At 40.7% G+C, this 18,455-nt stretch overlaps 1 protein-coding gene across 1 annotated transcript in view; it reads right to left on the bottom strand.

Annotated features, from left to right (window-relative positions):
• Window positions 1-10,355: 10,355 nt before the first annotated feature.
• Window positions 10,356-18,455, bottom strand: part of Ccdc150 (coiled-coil domain containing 150) — a 62,706-nt gene continuing 54,606 nt past the window's right edge. The window contains 7 exon segments of the mRNA XM_051190205.1: window positions 10,356-10,693; window positions 10,970-11,089; window positions 12,708-12,794; window positions 14,441-14,602; window positions 14,691-14,759; window positions 15,088-15,282; window positions 17,673-17,799. Coding sequence (XP_051046162.1) covers window positions 10,568-10,693; window positions 10,970-11,089; window positions 12,708-12,794; window positions 14,441-14,602; window positions 14,691-14,759; window positions 15,088-15,282; window positions 17,673-17,799 — 886 coding nt within the window. The 3' untranslated portion in view covers window positions 10,356-10,567.

Below are 18,455 nucleotides of genomic sequence, written 5' to 3'. Positions count from 1 at the left end.
GTAGCTTAGCTGTGCTGGAGAGAAACTTAAGGTGAACACCACCATTTTCATTAACATCCACATTTGGAGATGTCAGATCTGCACAGATGGAAACTCAGACTGCGAACAGCTGAGCTAGAGCACTTGTGTACACTGTGTGAGGCCCTAGGATCAAGTATTAAACTATATAAACAATAGTAATAGTTACAAATATTCAGGAGTCAAGAGTGAGCAGGTTTGAAAGTAAACTAAAAATGTGACTTAGAAATGTGTACTTGGTCTTAAAAATCAATTGTAAAAACATAAATTGTAGTTAGCTTATCAGACATTTGTTGGAAATTAAAGCTTTGGTAGTTTTTATGTTAGCCATTTCAATATGTCTTGACTGGATGATTTTTTAAAAATCAAATCTAAAATTAGGCAGCTTTCAAAAAGAAAAATCGGTCTTTTCGTTTTGACCTGATCTCTAGAAAAAAAGCTACCAGTTGTGGGGACAGTTCTTAAAAAAAAAACAACAGAGCATTCTAGAAGGAAATCAGGATGCTCAATCTAGAAAATAGAAGTCTTAAGGAAGAAATGCTAGTTCTCAAACTGCCAAGAGAAGGTGTGCAGGACAGGGGCCACTCTTTCTGGTTGAGTGATCAGAATAAATGGTATCTCCCAGAATAAATGGTGTGTGGTGTACATGTGTATACATACATGTGGATACATGTGGAGACCAGAAATTGATGTTTTTCTCTGTTGTTTTCCACTTTAAAAAATGAAATTAATTCCTTGTTTCATCTATGTATATAATGCATTCTGATTACTCTCTCTCCCGTCTTCTCACATCTCCCTCCCATTCCTTGCAACCCTGCCCCTGTCCTACCAGTTCCTTTCCCAGTAGTTTTGATTTTATTTTGTTACCCATTTAGTTTAACCAGGGCTATTTATGCAACCATTGGATTGGGTTTATCCAGTGGCTGCATAACAGCAAAGTTTTCAGTTGATAACAATCATGCGCCAGATAAACCCAATTGGTTAAGATACTACAACTGTGATTATTGCTAATTATTGCCAGTAACTGAAGGCAGGAACCCCTTAACTCAAATTATCAGTAGCACATAGTTCCAGGGTGAAGCATAGGGCTTCTTGAGCTCTTCCTCCAAGCATGTTTGCCTGTTGACAAGCCCATTCTGTGCAGACTCAGTGTTTGGTGTCCACAGCTCCTGTGAGTCTGAATGGAATAGCTGTGTTTTTGCCCTGAGGCGGCATTTCTCAGCTTTTCTCCCCATCTTCTCCTATTCTTTACACCATCCTATATTGGGGCAGGGGTGTCAATACCATTCTATTTTTTGGCGGGGGTCTCTAACTGAACCTCTAGCTCACTGGTTCAGCTAGAATGGCTGGCCCTTGAGCCTCTGGAACCACCTGCCTCCTTCCTCTACCACACCATTGTTATAACTGTGCATAGTTTTGTTTTGACATGGTACTAAAAATCTAAGCTCAGGTCCTCATGCTAGCAGAGTTCCACCTATCCCTCAGTTTCTAACCATTTCTAATCTAGTTCTTACAGCCTATATCCCCTAGTTGACTCATTTATATCATCCCTACCATCCTAGCAATTCTGTTTTGTATTAATACATTTAGGTGGTAACTAGCTCACACTTCTCCCTTTTCTGAACATGGTCCCCAATAGAGACTAATTAATGTTCATTGCCACTGCAAACTGGACCTTCACATGCCAAGAAAGTGATCTTACAGTACTGAGACTAGATTCCTGCAGATATTTCTCACAGAAATAAATTTGATTCTCCAGAATTCCATGTTCCAATACACTTACCAGGGTACTGATGAGAAGCACTGGTGAAAAGAGGTGGCAGCTTGGGACAGAAGACTTCCAGCTCCATGTGAAGCTGCAACAAGATACTTGTTGGAGGTCTGTATCCTGGTCTTGCTTGGTAAGTGCCTGGGGTTCCCATTAACCCAACACAAGTAATGTCTTTGGATGAGATAGGGCACTACAGAAAGAATACAAGGCTTACAGGCTTACAGGGTTACACTTTTAACTGCCACAATTCATTCAATGAGGAAATAGGGGGAAATAATTAAAGATAAAATTGAAAAGGGATGAAAAAAATTTCTTTGTGGCAGTTATTCTTACATTTCATTTATAATTTATATTTCATTATATTTATAAATCCAGGAAAAACCTACTCTTGCCAGAATTTTCTTGTGTGTATTGGATGGCAGTACATTTCTATGTATTTAGAATCGCAATTAACAATTTCATTGTTTTCACATCAAAACATTTAAAACAAAAACTTTTTGAAGAGAAGAAAAAAGTTGAGAGTATCAGCTCTACATCTTCAGCTGTCCTCTGCATGTCTCAGCACCAGCGGACAGCCTAGAGCCCTTCTGTATGGTTCTTGCTGTCTAGTCTATAAAAACCACCACCAAAACCACAATCTGACAGGTACCACATGTGATGGTTTGAAAAGAAGATGGTCCCCAAAGGGAGAGGCACTATTAGAAGATGTGGTCTTGTTGGAGGAAGTGTGTCACTGTGGGAAAGACTTTGAGGGAGAGGCACTATTAGAAGATGTGGTCTTGTTGGAGGAAGTGTGTCACTGTGGGAAAGACTTTGAGGGAGAGGCACTATTAGAATATGTGGTCTTGTTGGAGGAAGTGTGTCACTGTGGGAAAGACTTTGAGGTCTCTCTCAAGCTTCCCTTGGTTGACAGTCAGTTGACTTCCTCCTGTTGCCTACAGATGTAGCACTCTCAGCACCAGCATCACATCTGCTTGCTGTCATGCTTCCCTTCATAATGGACTGAACCTCTGAAACTGTAAGTGAGCCACCCTCAATTAAATGTTTTCTGTATAAGAGTTGCCATGGTCATAGTGTCTCTTCACAGCAATAATAAACCAAATCCAAGAACACATCAAAGAGGTCATCCACCATAATCAAGTAGGCTTCATCCTAGAGGTGCTGGGATGTTTCAACATTAAATTCTGTCAATGTAACCCACCATATAAACAAACTGAAAGAAAAAAAAAAAAAACCCACATGATCATCTCATTAGATCCTGGAAAAGACTTTGCCAAAATCCAACTCCCCTCCATGATAAATGTCTTGGAGAGAATACGGATACAGGGCACATATCTAAACATAATAAAGGCAACTTATACCAAACGGATAGCCAAATTAAAGGGAAAGAAACTCAGAGCAATTCGACTAAAATCAGGAATAAGACAAGGCTGTCTTCATATCTATTCAATATAGTTCTTGAAATTTTAGCTATAGCAATAAGACAACTGAAGGAGACAAAGGGGATACAAATTGGAAAGGAAGAAGCCAAACTGTCACTATTTGTAGATGATAATATACATAAGAGACCCCAAAAATTCTACCAGGGACCGCTAGAGCTGATAAATACCTTTAGTGAAGTAACTAGATACAAGATTAATGCAAAAAAAGTCAGTAGCCCACCTTCCACTAACAATGTAAAATATCTTGATATTAACTCTAACCAAGCAAGTGAAAAATCTGTATGACAAAAACTTCAAGTCTTTGAAGATATCAGAAGATGGAAAGCTCTCCCATGCTTATGGATTGGTAGGATTAACAGTAAAAATGGCCATCTTATCAAAAGCAATCTACAGATTCAATGGAATCCCCATTAAAATCCCAAAACAATTCTTCACAGACCTTGGAAGAACAGTACTCAACTTCACATGACAGACCAAAACAGGATAGCAAAGACAATCTTGTACAATAAGAGAACTTCTGGAGGTATCACCATCCCTGACTTCAAGCTCTACAACAGAGCTATAGTAATAAAAACTGCAAGGCATTGGCATAAAAGCAGACATGTGGATCAATGGAATGAATCAAAGACACATGTAATGTAAAACCATACATATATGGACACCTGATTTTCATCAAAGAAGACAAAATTATACAATGGAAAAAAGAAAGCATCTTCAACAAATGGTGCTTGTCTAACTAGATGTCAACATACAGAAGAATGCAAATAGATCCTTATCTATCACCCTGTACAAAACTCAAGCCCAAGTGGATCAAAGCCTCAACATAAACCCAGATACTTTGAACCTGATGGAAGAGAAAGTGAGAGATAATCTTCAATGCGCTGGCACAGGAGACAATTTCCTGAACAGAACAGTAAGGCAAAGGATACTGCCTATAGGACAAAATAGTAGCCTATAAAATGGGAAAAGATAACTCAAGAAACTAGACATCAACAATCCAAATAATTCAATTAAAAATGGACTATAGATCTAAACAGAACTCTCAACAGAGTAATTCCAAATGGCCCTTAATCATCAGGGAACTGTAAATCTTACACTGTGAGAATGGCTAAGATCAAAAAACACAAGTGACAGCTCATGCTGGAGAGGATGTGGAAGAAGGGAAACATTTCTCCATTGCTGGTGGGAGTACAAAATTGATCTACCTCTAAACCTAGATATACCACTCTTGAGTATATGTCTAAGGGATGCTCCATCATACTACTACTTTCTCAACTATGTTTATAGCAGCTTTATGCATAATAGCCAAAAATTGGAAACAACCTAGATGCTCCTCAACTAAAGAATAAAGAAAACATGAAACATTTACACACAAAAAAAGTACATCATGAATTTGGAGGCAAATGGAAATAGAGGGAGTGTGGTAACCCAAACCTTGAAAGTCAAACATGGTATTCACTCACTTTTAAGTGAATATTAGCTCTAAAAGATAACCATGCTACAATCCACAGACCCAGAGAGGCTAGGTAACAAGGAGGGCTCCAGGTGGGGGTGCATGGTCTCCCTGGGAAGGGGAAATAGTGATATCCTTGATGGACCTGGGTCAAGTGGGAATGGGATCAGGCAGGGGGTGAGAGACAGTATTGGGAGAAACAAATGGAACTGGGGGTCATTGGGGGGGGGTGATGTATAAACCTAGTTCAGTAGAAACTCCCAGAATCTACAAGCATGACCCTAGAGTAGAAACTCATAGTAATAGCAGAAACAGAGCCAGAACTGGCCCTATTCTTTGACCAGGCAAGTCTCCTAGAAGTGGGATTGGAACATTAACCTAGTCACAAAATCTTTGCCCTACAATTTGTTCTGCCTGCAAGATGTACTGGGGTAATTGTGGTGCATAATTTGTGGGAAAGGCCAACCAATGTCCAAGGCCCATGCCAGAAGAAGGAGTCCACACTTAGCACTGCCTAGATAGCCAGGGACCAGAGGCAGGACAGCTCAGAGTTCTAGGGTAAAACTAAACATTACTGGCAAAAAAAAAAAAAAAAAAAAAAAGTTAATGAAATTATTTCTAATTATCCTGCTATACCCATAGGTAGGTGCCTAGCCCAATTGTCATTAGAGGGGCATCATCCAGCAATTGCTGAGAGAAGATGGAGAAACCCACAGCAAAACATTAGGCAGGGTTAGGGAAACCCTGCATACAACAGAGAGGAAGGATTGTAGGAGCCAAAGGAGTAGAAGACACCATGAGAACACAGCCCACAGAATCAACTAAGCAAGACTCAGGGGTTCACAGAGACTGCTGTGAGAAACACTGACCCTGCATGGGTCTGAGCCTGGTCCTCTGCATATGGTTGTGTATCTTGGTGTTCTTGTGGGACTTCCAACAGTGGGAGGGGGATGTCTCTGAGTCATTTGCCTGTTCTTGAGACCCCTTTCCTACTAATGAGTTGCCTCGTTCAGCCTTTCTATGAGGGTTTGTGCCCAGTCTTATATGTTCAGTGGATATCAGTGGGAGGCCTTTCTCTCCCCCCCCCCCATTGTTCTTTAAGGGAAACTGAAGAGGTGCAGATCTGGAGAAAAGCAAAGAGGGGAAGAGCCTGGGAGGAGTGGAGGGAGAGGAAATTTGGTAGGGATATAATCTATAAGAGAAGAATAAAAGAAAAAACCCACGGGGACAGGAGAGGTGGTTTAGTGGTTAAGAGCACTGGCTGCTCTTCTAGAGCACCTGGGTTTGGATCAGCAACCACTTGGTAGCTCCCAACCATCTGTAACTCCAGTTCCAGGGGATCTGGCATCCTCTTCTGTTCTTCACAGGCACTGTGTGTACATGTTGCAGATATAAATTCAGGCAAAATGCCATAGATATTTAAAAAAAATTAGAAAAACATCTGGATGGAGAAATTTGATCATTTAAGCATACTTTCAGAGGGCTAAAATGTTTTCTGATGACATACTTTACAGAGTAAGTTCTGCACTGTTTGCACGAAGATGCTGGCTACCAGAGAATTTTCTTCATTTTAAAGTGCAGGTTTACTGAACAAAAAAGTAGTCAAGAAAGTGACTCACCACTAGAGGGAGCATGGGAGCCACAGACCTTCCCAAGTGCACCCAAACTACCTGTCAGGTATACATACAGGTGGAGCTGCATTAAAAAAAAAAAAAAATTATATTAAATTACATAATTTACACCCATTTCCTTCCTCAAAACCTTACCATATACCCCTCCTTGTTTTCTTAATTCATGATTGTTGTCAATAATTGTTACATACATGAGTGTGTGTGTGTGTGTAACAGGACATCATTACTGCCCCTGTGGGTTGCAGATGCTCACACCCATGTGGTCTGAACTATGCCAGTCTGATTAAGCTGCAGTTGTGTATCCCAGATAGAGATGCCTGGAGAACATGCACCGGGAGTTGGGGGTAGATGTGAGGTAGCAGTCAATACATTACTGTGTGGATGTTACGGAGTTGATGTGGGAACTCATGCAGAGTTGCTGGTGGCTTGTTTTACTTTTTCTGCATGAGACTTTTCCTCAGGTACTCAAAAGTACTCAAACTGACTGTCACACGAGGTAGCTCTCCAAAGAATTTTACTAGCTCCCTTTGTTCTCCCACACAGGTAGCAGGACTATGCTGACCACCCCCCCCCCAGACTTCCCCAGAGACAGGGGCCTTTTACACAAAGCAGGTCAGTGACTTTGGAGTGATCCTTCTACACTTCTGCATTTTTATCGCCTTACCTTTGCTCACCACTATGTAAACGCGTAACATTTTTAACAGCTCCCTAGTACTTCTACTTTCCACTAGTGGAAAGCCTTGGGTTCAATTCCCAGCACTGCACCTCACAGGGTTATTGATTTTTACATTTACTCTGTGTACTTCTAGCTTATCTTTCACTATTTTAGTTATATGATCATTCCTTTGTAGTTTCCCAGGTATTTTATCCTATCATATTCAAATGCTTTTGCTTTCCCCATTCTTAACTGTTCTTAATTGATAATTGTAATGACATGTTTTGAAAGGAGATTGTGCTATCTTCCCCTGGTTTCAGCAATAGGTATTTATATATTGGACATTATTAGGTAGACCTATACACTTCTCATGTGTACACACTTGACCATGTTAAGCAGCACCTCTCAATTCCATTTTGTCTTTTTATTAACATTTTTATTTAGTGTGTGTATATGCATGTCATAGAATATATATATGGAAGTCTGATGATAACTTGTGAGAGTGGGATGTCAGAGATGGTTCTCTCTCTTACCAAGTGGAATCTGGGGATCAAACTTTAGTTATCATGATTGCAATGACTCTTTAACCCATTAAGGCATCTTCCTGGCCCTATTTTCTTATCTGTATCTTTAGTGAGTGTTGAATTACTTTTTTTATCTCAAAAATTAATTTTTATTAAATGCTTTTAGCATATAGAGGGATCATATAATTCTATTTTTTTCTTTTATGGTGCTGGAGATCAAACCTGAAGCATCATTCATGGTAAACAAGCTACATTGCCTATTTATTAAAATGTTATTGTTCTTATATCATGTCCAATACTGACCTGAAGATTTATCCTTTTATTAAATTTTTCACGTATTTTATATACTACCACAGTTTTTCTTCCCTACTCCATTCCTGTTTCCTCCCCACCTCCTGTCTATCCCCAAATCCACTCTTCCTCAGAAAGGGTAAGGCCTCCCATGGGAGTCAACAAAGCATGTCATATGATGAGGCAGGACCAAGCCCCACCCCCACCCCATCAAGGCTGGGTGAGGCATCCCTGCATGGGGATCAGGTTCCAGCATCTAGCTTATCCATCAGGGACAGGTCCTGATCCCACTGTTAGGGGGCTCCACAAACAGACCACGCAATACAACTGTCACCCACATACAGAGGATCTAGATTGGTCCCATTCAGGCTCCCTACCTGTCAGTGCAGAGTCCTTGAGCTCCTCTTAATTCAGGTCAATTGTCTCTGTGGGTTTCCCCCATCATGATCTTGACTCCCTTGCTCATATAGTCCATCTTCTGTCTTGACAACTGGACTCCCGAACATCAAGCTCAGCCGAGTGCTTGGCTGTCGATCTCTGCATCTGCTTCTACTAGGTACTGGACTCTCTGTTGACTATTAGGGCAATCAACAACCTGATTATAGGAGAAAAGCTGTTTAGATTCCCTCTCCACTATTGCTAGGAGTCTTAGCTGGTGTCATCCTATGGATTCTGGGGAGTTTCCATGGCACCAGGTTTTTCTATAACTCCCAATTGGCCCCCTCTATCCAGATAACTCTTTCATTACTCTCCCCACTTCATCTCACCCCCAACTCAACCAACCCTGATTCGTCAAGTTTCCAGTCTCCCACCATCTCCCCTCACCACCCCCAGTTTATCCAGATTTCACTATTTCCCCTTCCCAGGGAAATCTATGCATCCCTCTTAGGCTCCTTTTGTTACCTAGCTTCTCTGGGGTCATGGATTATAGCCTAATTATCTTTTACTTTACATCTAATATCAACTTATGAGTGAGTACATACCATGTTTGTCTTTCTGGGTCTGGGTTTCCTCACTCAGGATTTTTTTTTCTAGTTTCATCCATTTAACTGCAAATTTGCAGTTGTAAAAATCTCTTTTTGCAGAGCTTAGCAGTATTTCCCAGATACCACATGACATTTCTTTTTTATTTATACTTTTAGTTATTTTAATTTTATGTTTTAGTTTGTATGAACACTAATTATTATGGTCGATACATCTTCTTGATGGTCAGAGTCACAAATAGTTCAAAAGTGTTAGCAAGGCAGATGTAGCTGTTGGGGGGGGGTGCAGTAGAAGGCTGAGGAGTGTTTAGGCAGCCACAAAATAGAATCAGGACAAGATGTCACCACCGTAGTCACTTCACTATACTACAGATATAACAGACATTCTACACACACGCGCAAACTCAAATAGCAATCTAAATGACTATGTCAATAACAATATCTTTTAATGATAATACCTATGTGAAGAAAAAATATTCTTGTTCAGGGTCAGGAGGATATGAAAATTCTAGCATGTAACATGTAAATACTCATGGCAGCATATAGTTAGATGCCTTTGTGTAGTAACTATGAATTTCTTTCTTATATGGAATTCAGTTTTTCATATTGACCTGTTTTCCTGTTGACCCAGGACTAAGGTTTACAGTCTACAGGACTGATTCGAGACTATGAGCCCTCAAACACATACATACATACATACACACACACACACACACACACAGAGAGAGAGAGAGAGAGAGAGAGAGAGAGAGAGAGAGAGAGAGAGAGAGAGAGAGAGAGAGAGTAGACACTAACATCTTTTTGAAGAAAGACTTCTATGGATAACAATGGTGTTCAAGACTCAAAAACACCAGAAACAAGTTTAAATTCCTCAATCAAATGTCTTTGTTTCCTTCTTGAAACTAAATACTTGAGGGTAGGAAATTTTAAAATAATCTTTAAATAATTTCTCACAGTTCTGGAGGCCTGGACGTCCAAGGAAGAGTAGCTGACAGGGTTGGTGTGTGATGAGACTCTGCCCTCCACTTCTGGGTAGCACCTGATTGTTGGTGTGCTCTGGAGGAGCTAAGTGCTTTGTCATCAGTCAGCAGGGCCGAAAGGCTGTTGCCCTAGCCCCCTTTAAAGGCATGAATCCATTCCTAAAGGTTCTCATGGTATAATCAACATTCTCTAAGGATTCAACCCACCATTTAATGTCTGAAATAACAAATATAAAGATCAATTTGCTACTTACTAGTATAAGGAAAAGCAGAGCAACTCCTGTATTCAGAAAACAGCTCTTTGATGACCAAAGAAACTAAATATAGTCTTTGACATGTGCTGTTTACAAGATACTTTCAAAATCACCCAGAATGTGTATGTTTTGAAGGTACAGAAAAATGTCTACAGATGTTTTTATAGATAATTGCATTTCCAGAGAGTATCCTTGGTTGGTCCAAGACTAGTGGTGTTTCATCACAACCAGTTATAGAGTATCCTACAGAATTCATCTAGAAGATCTCATTGACATAAGTGTATTATTTAGTGGCCATTTAACACTTTACTAAATTCTTTCTGAAAAATGGCAAATATATGACAGCATCTACCATCATAAAACAAACTAATTTAAATTTATTGTGTGGAAAATAGGGAAAAGGACAAAAAAGATGGGGTTGTTCTACAGTAATTTAAATGAGTTCATAAAGGACAAAATCCAAAATCTTCAGCACACAGCATGTCCTTACAATGTAGAAACAGGCCAGCCCTGCTTTCTAGCCAGCAGAATCATGGAGGCATAACTTCTCACAAGGATTCCTTTGTCAAGGACATTTCTTCCTCTCTGTGTCAGAATGGTACTTCTTAGGCATAAGCCCGAGGTTTTGCTTAGTCTCCCATCGGTGTAGAACAGACTGGCTGGATGCAACATCATGCCTCCTATCTTGATCCTGTAGGGGGAAAAAAAATAACCCAACTCTTGCCTGCTGAGAACCAATAGTTTAGAGCCTGTTGCCCTCCTTAATGCCATGTATACGTTCAGGTAGGTAGTTTTAATCTAGATAGTTTGGGAAAGGTAAAACTTCTACAAAACTTAGTCCATTGGGTTCCTAACAGTAGTTGAAAGAAACCTATAGATGAGCAGCTAGATGATTAAGTGGGCTTCTGTAGTCAGAAATGGAGAAGGAGAAACTCAAACTTCTTTACAACAACCATGTCATTCTCACCTCTTCTGGCCACCTGTCTTCGCGGGGAAGCCTCTGCAGCCGGTTTTTTGTCAGCTCAAGTTGTAGGCCATCAAACCTGCATTTAAACCAGCGGTGAGCTTCTTCCAGATTAGCTGTTATCTGAACACAGAAACGGCCACAAATTCTTTTGTGTATGTGTATAGGAGATTTTTACCTAGCTATCAGAAGACTCAAATGCTCACATGAGATCCTTGCAATGTGTCTGTAAGTACACTAAACTACTATTAAGCTGAGGGAACATGCTGAGCAAGGCATTAAAGGATGCTCACACTCAGGCCTCTGCTTCCCACATGTTTTGTCAGTACTCCCTACATAGCCTACACCTAGTGAAGCATGGACAAAGTAGATCTAGCAAACGTGTACTGCCAAGCACTTTCTGACATTAGCGAGGCCATCATGTGGGCAAGATAAAAGCACTGGACTTCTTCGCTAAAATGTAATTTAACTTTTAGGAACTACAAAAATATTTTCAGGTCTGTTGGTACCACCTGGTAACAGCAACACTTCACTCTCTAAACCCAGCCCAATCCTCCTCCAAGTGTTCCCCCATCCCCGAAGTACAGGGAAAGACACTGAAATAAATTATACCTCCTGTTGTATGGCAAATGAGAGGGAACTGACATTGAAATATACTGAAAAATCTATTAGAATAACATAATAGTGGGTATTAGCTAATTGAATTATGTTGTAAACACAGTAATGAACAGTTCATAGAAAGTAAACATGGGCTGAGAAGGCAACTCATTGCATAAAATGCTGGCTGTGTAATAATGAGGACCTCAGTTTGATTCCCAGAACCCACATTAGAAGATAATCTGGGTGTGGTGGCGTGTACTTGTAATCCCAGAGCCAGGGAGGAGGAGACAGGCAGATCCCTGGGGCTCGCTGGATAGCCGGCCTAGTCTAGTTGCTGAGTTCCAGTCCAATAACAGACCCTGTCTCAAAAAAAAAAAAAAAGGGTGGATAGTACCTGAGGATACTCAAGGTTGTCCTCTGGTCTCTACATGCATGATTACACTCATACACATGCACCCCCATACATGAACATATATGTATGTGCACACATACACTCAAAAATGAGAGTAAATGTAATTTTATAAAGGGCCCAGAGAAAACTTCATAACCGGCACTCGAACGTTTCAAGTTTTCAAGAGTCCTTTTCTTTCTAACATCCTAGTTGGCAAGTTATTCTGCTGTGTAACTTAATGGTCATCCAGGAACCAATGATAAATTGACAGTTATGTTTCTGTGATACTTTACAATTTCCTTTGTATGCTAATGTAAAACCCATGGACATATTGTGCCAGGCTGGTCATTACTGTAGCTCCCATGGGTGAGAGTAGTGGTGTGAATATGCGGATAACCAACCACTTTCTGATTAGATTTGAGGCCTGTTTTACAGAAGGAAAACTCATGTCTTTTATTGTAAATCTAGCCAAGAACCTGTGGCCAGGGAAGTCAGAGGATGTTGAGCAGCAACATGCATTAGATCCACACCTTGCTGCCCTTCCCTTTAGTTTAGTGGTATGAAATTAGGCTTCAGATTTCATTATCATCAGGACACAGAATCTTATCTAAAATTCTTCACAATCAAGATAACACTTAGTAAAACTGTTGTTCCCTGCCTGCTGTACCCTGACAACTGTGTCAATGGCAGATGCCAAACACTGTATGCCCAGGGTTGCTCTATTTCTCCAAGTGCCTGAGTCTGGCTTACCTGTTCTGACTCCACACTGGCTTCTTTTAGTTTATTCTCTGTTGCTTCTTTACATTTCTTCAGGTGTCTGACAGTTTCTTCCAATTCCTGAAAATGTGATAGATTTTAATAAACTTCCAATGTACCACATAGAACCAAAATGCTTCAAATTTATAATATGGCAATTAGATCATGACAAGACAGTTATGACCTTGTATTTTGTATTTTAATACAATTTAATCTATAGTCTATCCAAAGAGTTTGATTTTAGTTTATGAATTCTGCCAAGAGAAATTAATTTTTTTTTTAATTGAAAAGAACCTTTCATGGCTATTGGAAGACATGAAGTCAATGATCTCTTGAAGTTTGTTTTTGGTTTTTATAATTTTTGTTCATTAGGAATACGTAGATTCCTGTGGCAGCAACAAGTCCATTCTTTTTTGTAGAGAGAAATCAAGAGCTGTAAAGCTCCCAGAAAACCAGAGTCAGCTGCAAAGGCCCCATGCTAATGTTTTGTTTATATGAGCTCCTTTGTGAAAGCAAACTGAGAATGAAGATTATTGTCCACATTCCAAACTACCACGGTGTCAGTACCAAGTATACTTCAAAGGGCTCATGTGCTGAATGCTGACTCCAGCTGGTGGCTTTACTCGGGAAGATGGCAGAAACTTTAGGAAGTGGGGGGCTAGCTGGTAACTGGGAGTATTTGAAGGATATACCCAGTCCCCTCTTTTGTTTCCTGTCCACCACGAGGTGGGCAGTCTCCTTCTATATATGTCCTTGTTCTCATGATGTCCAGCTGGGGTGCAGAGTTAAGAGAGCCAGGGTCTAGAGACTAAAATCTATGAAACTATGACCTGATGTAAATCCTCTTTTAAGTTGTTTGTGTCAGATGTTCTTGTCACTACAATGAGGAAAGTAATTAATGTACCATTTTTTCTAAACATGTGTCTGATGGGAGATGCCATTATGTATATATGTTTTTCATACTGGATAATGAATAAAGCACTGTTGGCCAATAGGAAAGGAAGATAGGAGGGACTAGGAGACAAGGAGGAAAGAGGAAGTAGGAAGGAGGAGTCAAGATGGAGAGTCTGAAGAAAGCAGAACTGCCAGCCGCCTCTCCCTGGTAAGACCACGTGGAAATACATAGAAATAGGTTAATAATTAAGACAGAGCTAGCCTATAAGAAACAAGTAACTGGCCAACAGCATTATATCATATACAGAGTCTGTGTGTTAATTGGGGCTGGTGCGGCAGCGGGACAGAACCGGCGGCGGGAGGAAAAACCTTACTCCTTACATGTGTCTTAGTATTTTATCAACGTGAAGAGACACCATGACCATAGTAACTCTTATAAAGGAAAATGTTTAATTGGTTCAGAGGCTTAGTCCATTACCATCATAGCAGGGAAACATGGCCACATGCAGACAGACCTGGTGCTGGGGAAGCAGCTGAGAGTTCCACATCCTGATCCACAGCCAGCACAAGTGAACTGACTTGAGCTTCTGAGACCTCAAAACCCACCCCCACAGTGACATATTTCTTCCAGGAAGGCCTCACCTACTCCAACGAGGCCACACCTCCTAAGAGTGTCAGTCCCTATGGACCAAGTATTCAAACACATGGGTCTATGGGGGCCATACCTATTCAAACCACCACAACAGTTTTTGTTGTTGTTGTTGTATAGAATCTAGGAAAATCTAAGCCATTTCACTGGATTTAGGCACATACACTTGCTAATAACTGTTTACCTCACAACGATTTTCTAGATCCTGCCTCATTTTCCGCTCGGCTGCTAGTCTCAGCTCCTGCTGTTTATTCCGTGTGGAGGTTTCATACTGGCTCTTGGCTAACAGCTCCATCTCTTTCTGCAGGGTATTCATTTCAGATACAAATCTCTGGATACTCAATGACTGGTGGGGAATAAGAAAGGAAACATGGTAAAAGCAAGTTGGATTCTTGATAAATAGTAAAACCAAGTTTGTAGGAATTATATTTTACCTGTTCGTAGTTCTTTTTCTGATACTGATCCTTAATTATCTCCATTTGCCTCAATTCCATTTCTATTTGCTGAAAGTAAATGTTCAAATAACATAAAAAAATATAATGGCCAGTAGATTAACTTTGGCTTTTAGGCTGGCTGAATTCTAAGTGTTCAGTTTCTGATGGGTTCTATTTCCTACCAAGCCCACTGACCCTGAAAGAGCCGGATGGGCAGTCTTTTATATACATCCTGTAAATGAGGACGTCCCACCTTGGGAAAGATGGATACTTCCACCAAAGCAAAGATGATCCCATAAAAGTAACCTGCCCACTTTCCCGAGAATACAGATCTTGCAGCCAGGGACCCTCCTAACCCACTGAAGCAGTAAGGAGAGGGCTGGGCTTCTCATATAACCTTCATCCTCTCCAAATTCTGCGCATTATTTGCCTTGGCCGACAAGTGCAGCTTTATTTGGGTCTTTTGATTCTTTAGTTTCTCCTTGTTACTGTTCACTACTTTTTCCAGCTCTGTAAGTTTCTGCCGTAGCTCTCGGTTTGTCCGGGACACTTCCACAGATCTGAAGTTGGCTTCATCAAGAGCCTTCTTCAGCTTAGAAGACAAAAGAACAAAAAAGAAGGAACGCCTTTTACCTGGTATTCATTCAGAGAAGCTACACTTTGTCCCTACATTTCCACTTCTGGCTGGAGAGGTGGCTCAGAAGTTAAGAGCACTGCTGCTCTTGCAGAGGAGCCGGATTCAGTTCTCAGCACCCACATGGTGGCTGGCAGCCATCCCTAACTCCAGTTCCAGGGGGATGTGATGCCTCCTCCTGACCTCTGAGGGCACTATGTATGCACATGGAACACAGACCTATATGCAGGCAAAAGACTTATACATATAAAAAATAAGAAAATGATGCAGTGCATGATGTCTGATTACACAGATTTATGGAGAAACAAATCAAGTGATTTTCACTTACCATTTGAGAATATAACAAACACTCTTTAAACTAGATAATGTGAATGTTGACCTAAGCTCCAGTCTCAGCGTTTCTACCTATGAACAGGTTTCTGTAATTAACTTCCTCAAGTCTCAGGCCCATCAATGAAAATGAGTGAATCGCCTACTTAAGGGGATACATTAGAGTTTAATAAAACAAGAAAGAAGGCAGAACCCAGTTGTAGACTGTTATTTTAAGGTGTGCGACATTGTTTCTGCTGTGGCACACTGTTGCCAGGCTCCCTCATTTGTTCACCATTTTCACATATGCTCCTTTAGGGCCAGGGCTTTAAATTTAGATTTACTTATGTGTCTGAGTGTTCTACCTGCCTGTATGTATATATGCCACATGTGCCTCATTCTCAATAAGATCAGAGGAGAGGGCACTGGGAATTATGGGACTCTGAGCCGTATGTGTGCCTGGAGCCCATTCCTGATGCTCTGCAAGACCAACAAGGGCTCCTAACTTCTGAGCCATCTCTCCAGCGCCACATTTCAGTTTTTGGTGTGTTCTGAGCAATGAGCTCTAATCAATAGTGTATTTTTACATTTAGGACACCTATTTGCTTCCCACAGAATTGCTTTTTATAACACATGTATACAGTGTCACAAAGCTTTTATAAAGTATCACTAGTTGAACTTGTTAACTGTACCTGCCAATAACAATTACTAAATATAGTATTTGGTAAAACACAATTCACCTCAAGTCTTATGTGTGTTTACTACTTTTTAGTATGTGTTTTATTATTTAAAACAATTCTTAAATTTAAATATATTTTGGTAATATTCTTCTCCTCACCAAAGTACCTCCAGATCCTCTCTCCTTCCCTACCCACTCAACTTTAAATTGTTTCTCAGTAAACAAAACCCCAACACAACAAAACCCCTCAAAACCAAGAAAATAAAAGCATACCAAATAGACAAAACAAAGAAACAAAAAACAAAAAATAACACCAAACTAGGCCCTCCCTTTTTCATGCTCAGAGTACAACAGTTAAAGTGTTTATTCCTCTATTAAAATAGCTTTTGATTTAACTGTTCCCTTTTTCAACTCTTGATTATCAATTACTTGGCTCTGATTACCAGTTACCAAAACCTACTATGGTTTTCTTATGCCCCCATCTACTTTCTCTTTATTCTCCTCTACTTTCTACTGTCACCACAGTGACTTGAAGTTGTTCCTAGAGTGCTCATGCTTCACCTGACAATTCCCATCCAGTGGTCTACAAGGCAAGGCTGTGGGACCAGGCTGCCCATTTAAGGTAACTTCCCCTTCTCTGATTTCCAGTTTTGTAGCTCAGCTTTGCCCTGCATGCCTGTGACTCAAAGCTATGGCTTCATTGCTTCTTGTCTCCCACCCATCAACCAGCCTAAAATAAATTTTCTCTTACTTAGAATTCCTTCAAAGCTGTACACTACCTCTAGTTATCCAAGAAAAGCTCTCTGATGTCTTGCTATTTTTCTCATGTCCAGAGTGGCCATCACAACTAAACAAGGGTTATTTGGCTCATGCATACAGCATGTATCACATCTTTTACAGCTGTTTTCTGTTTTTTTGTTTTTTTATACAAGGCCTCATGTAGTCTAGGCTGGCCTTGAACTCAGTATGTAGCTGAGGATAACCTTGAACTTCCTGGTTCTCCTATTTTTACCTCCCAGGTGTTGGGCTTACAATTGTGTACCACAATGTGCTGCTGGAGATGGAGGCCAGAGCTTTGTGCAGCTGAGCAAACATTCTACGGCCCTTCCACTGCTGTTGCATGTGCAGATACACTGTAGTGGTGAGGCGGCAGATGGGCTGAGGAGCATTACATAGATGGCAGTCTTCTCAGGCCTCTGACAGGAAAGTTCTTAAGGTACCCCTCTGCCAGGCAGGGGACTGCTTATCAGAAATAGCTTTCTTAGAAGTGTGGCCAGAGGTGGCCAGAGTACACCTGGCTCAGACAATTGCAGACTCTGCACCAGCTCTGCTGGTGACCCTAAGAGGTGCTCCCCCTCACCTCAGAAACTTCCCTCTGTGCGGCTTTCTTCGCAGTCTCTCTCTCAGTCTGAAACTGCTTTCTCAGAGCTTCAATGCGCTCTGCATGCAATTCTGCTTCTACTTTGGACTCTTCAGTCATCCGCTCTCTGTTTTGAAGGAAACATGATAAATTCACTTTAAAAATCATCTTAAGAGTCAAGAAAGCTCAATGGCTCCTTCTGTGGGCTCTTCCTTCTTGAAATCACTGCCACTGCTACCCTGACCTCCATTCTACCTGTACTTTCCCATGAAGACAACGCACTTCAGTACTCAGCTCTCATCCTTGTAAAGATGAATTCTAAACGTGACCTCTTTTCAGAACTACCCTGCCTTTCTACATCTCATAATTGTATCTCAAAACCAATGTGTCTAAAACATAATTTCCCATGCTTGATCTTTCTTCCTAAGTGTACACACAGGTTAGTATAAATCTGCACAGTATCAACAGGTTGGCAGTCCTCAGGTGAGGTAGTATTCTTTGATGAAAATGGGGCAGGGTGGTATGTAGACACACTCTGAAGCCAGTGCTACAAGGTCTCAGTCTCACCGTACTCTCCTGTCACTGACCTTACAATAATCACTTTAGCAAAAGTGATGGGGGTCATTCTATGGTTCCCTTTTCTCACTTCCTCCCAGATCACCCCTCTTTCCCTACTCACTCAAAGCTACATCTTTTCTTGCTCTCTCATATTAGAAAACAAACTGGAAGAAAATTATAAAATAACATAAAATAAAAACAAACAACTAAACAGAAAAAAAAAAA

This window comes from Phodopus roborovskii, unplaced genomic scaffold (assembly GCF_943737965.1).
Source record: "Phodopus roborovskii unplaced genomic scaffold, PHOROB, whole genome shotgun sequence".
In the NCBI taxonomy this organism is placed as follows: domain Eukaryota; kingdom Metazoa; phylum Chordata; class Mammalia; order Rodentia; family Cricetidae; genus Phodopus; species Phodopus roborovskii.
Note: the sequence above shows the minus strand (reverse complement) of the source record. Positions and strands in the feature narration are given on the sequence as shown.